The following is a 7,375-nucleotide window of genomic DNA, read 5'->3' as shown; positions in this document are numbered from 1 at the left end:
AACCGCTCTGTCATAGGTGTCGTAAGTCTTCCCTAAGATACCTTCCTCCTAGAGGAACGACCTTGAGACCAAAGCTGTGCCAGCTTGCGATTGTAGATAATGGGATCGTATATTCCCAGGTGTGTGAGGGGGTAGTGAACGCAAGAGCTAGGTGGGATGGCTGCGGAATGTGACTGGTTATTTCCCAGGGGGCCCAGTTTGAACTGTCTGTATTTTTGGACTTTCCCACCAGAACCTCAGTTCTAACACGGTAGTGTTCTAGCCTGGATCATGCTGGTATCTCAATAAATCAATCATTGCCAAAGAGTGTGTTGTTGGGAGGCTCTTGACCAGAAGTCTGACATGCAGTCCTGCTCAGAGCCCAGATTCCTAATCCCACTCTTAAGCAGGTTAGCATCAAGACCAGGAAAGCTGGAATGAAGACATACCTGTGTTTGGTTCCCATTCATCCCCAAATCACCTCAACTGCCTGCTTTGCTTCAGAGGACGGTGGGCCTGTGGTTTCAATCTGTCTTTTGACCTTCAAGGTCAGGGTTTCTTTCCCTCTCCTGCCCGCAAAGGAAAGAGTTGAGAGGCCTGCCTCTTCTGAACAAACAAGTGAAGGGGGGGGGCACAGTTTAGCTGCAGAACGGCTGCATAATATTTGTGACCCAAACATTGGCCCAAACAGACAGACAAGACAAGCCAGTTATAAATGTAGATATGCACTAGCCTGTATTAAGAAAGGGTTGTGTGGATGCAATCAGGAACATAAAGAGCCAAAAAGACTTTTTGGGGGGCTATACGCTTTCATTTGCCTTTCCTGGAATTTTGCCACATTCCAAAGAAGTATTTGCTAAGACAACAGGATAATTTAATTAAGCCACTATAAGTAACATTTTACAGCAGAACTTTAGTGGGTTTTAAAAAAACAAACCTTTTTACCGTACAAGAAAGATGCCTTCTATTTTCCCCACAGAAAGCTTAAACCCTCAAAAACCTGATTCTGTCAAACATCTTTATCTGGAAACAGGACTTCAGGTATCTCTCCACATGAAAACTGCTAAGGGAATATCACCTGTAAGTTCACAGTTGAAAATCAAAATTGAGTTTCTCTACTAAGCAACTATTTCTGCATATGGTGAACAACGGTCCTTCTGAAACCTCTGATAAATTCTATAGTTGCACTGAAGTTCCCTGAACAGTTTTAAAAGGTCGCTTTGCAAGAGACAAGTTTACAATTTGGTATCTTTGTACAATCAGGATGGCTTTGTGGCTGTCTTTGCCTGGCACGTGTTCAAGCCTACACGGCAGTTCCTCTTTCCAAGTTCTGTTTGATCTCTGCTGTGTATTTGCCATAGAACCTTTCAGCCTTCTTATTGAACTTGGCGTTCCTCTCATTAATGTAGTCAATATCTGCATCATCATTGTAAGGACGCCTCCGGCTGTATTTCTCACGTTTTTGGATTCTGGAAGAGAAATTGAGAATTGAGGCTTGATATCCAAATCTTTTTGCGCATGTGTCTGCATATGTAAATAAGCATATCTACATTTATTTAAGAGAGAGACTTGGACCCTACTGCTCTCATCTGCTAAATGAGGGATCTTCTTTTGGAATAAGACTCCTTCCAGACTCCAGTGAAAGATCTCTCCATTAGCAGAAGAGAATGACTGAATCCAGCCCAATGTCTGCATAGCACTGGTGGGCAAATTATAGCCCATCAGCCACATGGGGCCCCCAGGAGCTTTTCAGATAGCCCTCAAGTAGGTTAATCTGCAAGGAGCTTTGGCCCACCAGATTGCAGCAGCAGCAAGGCTCCTGGCCTACTGCTGATGGCACTCAGCCCCAAGCTGTTCAACAGCAGTAAAGTGGGAGAGAAAACCACATCAGGGTCTCTACCTGCTTTTGAGGGATCTGAATTGGTTCTTCCTGTCACCAGCACTGGAAACAAAAGAGTCAGCTCAGCACCCCCAGAAGCAAGTGGAAATCCAAAGGCAGAATTCAAGCAGAAAAAAACGTCCTAGTTGTTTTGGACAGCAAAAAATATCGAAAAACAACTGTGAGCTGAATTTCCCGCAAAATATTCACAAAGGAGACTTCATCAAAGTGAAATGCATCTATTGTCTGGGATAAATCTATCCATATAATCCATCATAAGAAAACGTAGAAGCCAAAGAATAAATATACAAGATAAATATCCAAAAAGTCCAACACTTTTCCTAGGGGATTTTTCCAATGTTTCAGACTTCTGGTTCTTTCTCAGGAAAAAAGAGCAACTACTGAGAGTCTCATTACATCTCCTTTCAAGATAATGCTTTTGTATTACTCATTGGGCAAGATCTCCTTAGCTCTAATCTGCACCCCTAAAGGCTGCTTCAATGTATCAGGACCATATGAAGAAAATCTACACCCTTTGCCTGTGCTAGTCTTGCACAGTCAAATGGATGGAGTCAGGGTGGGGGAGAGACCACCACTGGATTCAGGCAGTGGTCTCTTGTACCGCTCCTTCTCCTCTCCTCAGCCAATCCAATTCTTTCACATCTCTGCTTAGTAAATAACAAAGAAGTCACAGGGCTGAAATTCAGAAGTCACTAATGGCATTTGCTACTTACTGTTTTTCAAGATCCTCAACCATTTTATCAACCCCTTCTTTACAAGGCACATGAGTTCCATGGAGAAGGCTATTTGACGTGGGATAAAACTCTTCACCACTGAAAGAGGGGGAGAAAAATCAGTGACACTTTAATATGCCAAGTCAGAATGAAGCTTTGGTTAAAATCAGCTTTGTAGGACTCTTTATCAGAGGAACGTTAAGAGTGCTTCAAAGCAAGCAGAGATGCTGTTCCAAGACAGAATACACAAAACAGTGGCACTATTCAGAGAAATCAGACACTCCACCGTTAAGTGAAGCAGTTGCACTGATAACTTACATGCCCTAGAGCTCCGTCTGTAAGCCACATTTGTTTTCTCTTTTCAGGTAGAGCTGTAGGTAAACTGAAATTCTACTAACATAATCACAGAACCTGCCCTATAATCCATGTGTGGTTGAGAGTAGAAACCACCCACAAGGAAAAAAAGAGAACCGCTACTTGCCCAAAGGGCTAATTGAAAAGCGTCTTTAAAAGCCATCACAGAATTTCCAGGACTCATGAGTCTTGATCCTGCCTACCAAAAAACCTACTACCTACTCATTACATTGCTTCTTTGTGCATTCAGAATACTGAACTTGCCCAACTGAGGAAGGAAGTACCTTATACATTCTACAAAATCCACTTATTCCTTAGCAGAAAATAAATTCAAAAAAATAACCTGAAAAACTTCTGCTTTTGTCTCAGGGAGATTTTTTTATTTATTTAAAATATTTATTAGTTGCCTTTCATCCTACAGAGCTCAAGGTAGCTTACAATATTAATAATACACATAAAGATTTAAAAACATTCCAATTTAGGACTGCTTTAATTAACAGCTGCCTCCTAAAGACTGAAAGTGAGGGGGCCAGGCATACCTCCCTGGGGAGGTTGTTCCATAGTGGGCCAGCTGCCACTGAAGAAGAAGAAGAAGAAGAAGAGATTGGATTTATACCCCGCCCTTCACTACCCAAAGGTGTTTCAGAGCGGCTTACAAACTCCTTTCCCTTCCCCTCCCCTCCCCACAACAGCCACCCTGTGAGGTAGGTGGGGCTGAGAGAGCTCTGACAGAAACTGCTCTTTTTCAAGGACAGCTCTTATCAGAACTACGGCTTGCCCAAGGCCATCCAGCCAGGTGCAAGTGGAGGAGTGGGGAATCAAACCCGGTTCTCACAGATTAGAGTCCGCGCACTTAACCACTACACCAAACTACACGAGAAAAGGCCCTATCTCATGTATGCAGCACCACATAAGCATCTTTGATTTTTTTTTTTAGATTTTTAATAATATATCCCTCCAAGAAAAAAAAATACAGCCTCTTGGATTGATAGGACAGGAGTGCCTCTCCCTGTGATCTTAATTCTCAGGCAGGAACATACAGGAGAAGACAAGACAGTCCTTCCGATAACCTGGTCCCAAGCCACACACGGCTTCTTTCCTAAGACATCTCCCCACTTCTAGTCATGAAAGAGCCACAGAACCCGGCCAAGGCTCCACTCTGGCCACCCTTCTAGGGTCTACAGACTATACACAACCCAGCTTCTCCAGAAGGGGCTGCAACAACTGACTTACAGTGGCTTGAGCTTTCACGGCCCACAGATCTGATGAGCCACTCAACTAAGGAAGTTCCTTCTGCCATTAAAAATGAATTATACTTCTGGCACCACAACATGTTTACTCTGTTGCAATCGTTCACATAAATTAGAAACATAAAATGACTCTCATAGTTCCACCATCCAAAGCATCTCAATCAATGTTCCCTCTAAGCTGCGGAGTCTTGTGAGCAAAAATTCTACTTTGTGAGCTGCTGGCATTAAAGTTGTGAGCAAGAGATTTGGCTACTGCATAAATTAGTTTGTTCTGGAGCCATCCTTCCTGAGCTAAGACAAAAATGTGTGAGCCAGAGGCTCAAAAACTGAGCTAGCTCACACTAACTCAGCTTACAGGGGAACACTGATCTCAATGTATGTGTGCCCACTTCGTACAGGCATATAATCTACTTTTAAGGGTGTGTAAAGACATGCCAGCCTGAGCCAGGGGTGTGTGAAGTATGATCCAAAGAGACAAAACATTACTTCATGTCCCCACAATGCAAACAAGCTCCACCTCTTCAGAAGCCTCTATGGGAATTGTACCAGCAGCTACCAAAACAGACAGTTATAAGCAGGGCTTTTTTAAAAAAATTAATAAACGAGGTGCCGGAACTCTCAAGAGGGAAACGACGTTTTCAATCTGTATACTGAAAACTCATGAACTTTTAAACATTTTAAAAGAATTTTGTCAAAGAGGTTCCAGAACTCCATTCCAGGGTGTTCCCCCAGGGAGAAAAAAAAGGCCTGTCTATCAGCACCCACAAATAATCTGCTTTGAGTCCTCTTAGCACTACTGCCTCCCGTTTGTCCTTTCAACCAGTCACCCTCTGGTAGCAACTGGCTTCTTCTAACAATGAAGAGGGAGCTGGAGACTGCTGGTGAGCTGCCACATATGCTGAGGAGGCTGGAAGGGGTTGTTCCAGCGCTCTCAGTTCTGACAGTTACTCTTTTAGTCACCCGCAGGATTCCAGCCCATGGGAGGGAGTTCACAGGCAACTGGGAGAACTGGACCACAGGTACATCCTGAGAAGATGGACCAAACAAAAGCCAGACTCACCTTTCTTCTCTTAGCTTTGCATACTTCTCCAAGTCAGGTTTGATCTGCCTGGTCAGTCTCTGATACTGACGCATCTGAGCAGCGGCATAATCTGTTGAGCAAAAATAAATGGCTTTTGAACAGGAGGCCTGTCTCAGGTGGTGATGGTGGAAACTGCTGACATAGAAATTCCATAGGGGTTTTCAAGGCAAGAGACATTCAGAGGTGGTTTGGCATTGCCTGCTTCTGTGTAGCAACCCCAGATCTCCTTGGTGGTCTCCCATCAAAATACTAACCAGGGTTGACCGTGCTTAGCTTCCAAGATTGGACTAGCCTGGGCCACCCAGGTCAGGGCAGCCCCATGTTAATAATGGCTCGCTTTAATCATATTTACTGACTGGGGCAACCCTTCTGTTCTTACCTGAAAACCCAAGATCCGGATTTCTTTTCTTCCTCTTCCTCTCAAAACGTTCTGCATCCTCTGCGCTGATTTCTAACAGCTTCACTCTTTCATAATCTTCACCTTTTGCCACACATTCCTAACACATTGCAAGCAGGTTTTCAGGGGGTTGAAGCACAAGTATGAAACCTGCCTCCTAGAGAATCTTCCTGAGAAGTGTGTCTTCCACAAAATATAACTAATACCAAACTACACCTTATGTTAGGGATCTGTTTTTTTTTTTAAAATAATATTTATTATTTATAATATTTAATTTTTAAAAGTAGCATGGAGGGGACCAGAGAGCATACTGGACCAGGCATGCAGCAGTGAAGATAGATAACAATGCTGAGAGATGCTGTGGTATAGTAGTTAGAGTGCTGGACTAGGATGTGGGAGACCCAGGTTTGAATCATGGCTCTGCCATGGAAGCTTGGCTGCAACTTCTTCCAGAAAACAGAGCGCAATCTGATCATGAAATGTGTCAGAACCCACAGCCAACAACAAAGTACATGCATTCAGGAACGGTGATACTTTTATTGCAAAGCTATAGATGCAGTAACACAGGCACTGTTAGGAATGGCGGCACTCAATAGAACCAAATAGGATATAGGGTATTCGTATGCAAACCCCCCCCCATGGCATGGGCCAATAAGGTACCCTCCCGCGTGCGGGCTGGCTTAGGAAACCGTTAGGTGGCGAAAGCCGGGAACCAGGAGTCTCTCACGGTAGCTGGGAGACCTCCAGACAATACAACGTTCTCCTGCACATCTGTAGAGATAAGCGTTACAGGCAAGGGAGAGCAGCAGGGAAAGGAATGCAATAGCAATTAACAAGACACAGAATTAACTCCCCAACCCCCATGGCAGCATAGCTGACAGTGAGACACAACAGGCCGTTTTGCCCAGAGGCTCAAAAATATGTAAGACAGCTTGCAAAGTGATGCAGATTTTTCTCTTCTAATATCCACGGTCTATGTTTGACATCTCAGATGATCCTAGCTTAGGCAATGATATGGCATATGTACCTATAGGTACAACAATGTGGGTCGGGGATATTTTAAACATTCGTTTCCCACTGCAATCTTATTCTATTAAATTGCATAGTCTTGCCTCTTCAAATGTAACCAGGTTGTTTTTCTTGCTTTTAGATCTGCAATATACTAACGTACCTTACGGGGTGCAGGGGATTACCAAGAAAACATAGGTGATGCTTTCAGCATTCAACAGCACTATATGAAATACTAATCATATGTGGACACCATTTAAGGGTGCTTACTCTCCAGTAAAGCAGCTCAGGATCAGGCTGTAAGAGATTAAGGCTGAATTTTGTTCTTGGCCAATGGGAAGACAGATCGAAGGCTCATGACGATGAGGGGCAACTGGGCTCCATAGCATGCTTTGGGGCACTGGTGGGATGGAATTTTGGAACGGGAATAAGAATGCACCATTCTGACTGGCACAGACTGATCATGCATGCAAACATTACCTTTTTCTTTTCCTCCACCTTCAGTTCCCATTCTAAACGGGACTTTTTGGCTTCCCAGTTCGCTGGTAACTTCAGCCTTTTATCCTCCTCCACAACTTCCTGGTGATTTAACTTGCGAGCTTCATTCTAAAATGCAAGCACGAACAGAAAGACCTTGGAAGCCTGCCCATTATCAGCAATGGGCTGGCTAGTCTGGACCACAGAAATGAGAAG

General features: G+C 43.9%; 1 protein-coding gene across 1 annotated transcript in view; it reads right to left on the bottom strand.

Moving 5' to 3' along the window:
• Positions 1–831: 831 nt before the first annotated feature.
• Positions 832–7,375, bottom strand: part of SYF2 (SYF2 pre-mRNA-splicing factor) — a 9,956-nt gene continuing 3,412 nt past the window's right edge. Inside the window, exons 3-7 of the mRNA XM_015411643.1 lie at positions 7,163–7,288; positions 5,657–5,774; positions 5,257–5,347; positions 2,593–2,691; positions 832–1,448 (exon numbers count right to left, since the gene is read on the bottom strand). Coding sequence (XP_015267129.1) covers positions 1,283–1,448; positions 2,593–2,691; positions 5,257–5,347; positions 5,657–5,774; positions 7,163–7,288 — 600 coding nt within the window. The 3' untranslated portion in view covers positions 832–1,282. The remainder of the gene's footprint in view (positions 1,449–2,592; positions 2,692–5,256; positions 5,348–5,656; positions 5,775–7,162; positions 7,289–7,375) is intronic.

This window comes from Gekko japonicus, unplaced genomic scaffold (assembly GCF_001447785.1).
Source record: "Gekko japonicus isolate JY-2015 unplaced genomic scaffold, Gekko_japonicus_V1.1 scaffold62, whole genome shotgun sequence".
Taxonomy (NCBI): Eukaryota; Metazoa; Chordata; class Lepidosauria; order Squamata; family Gekkonidae; genus Gekko; species Gekko japonicus.
Note: the sequence above shows the minus strand (reverse complement) of the source record. Positions and strands in the feature narration are given on the sequence as shown.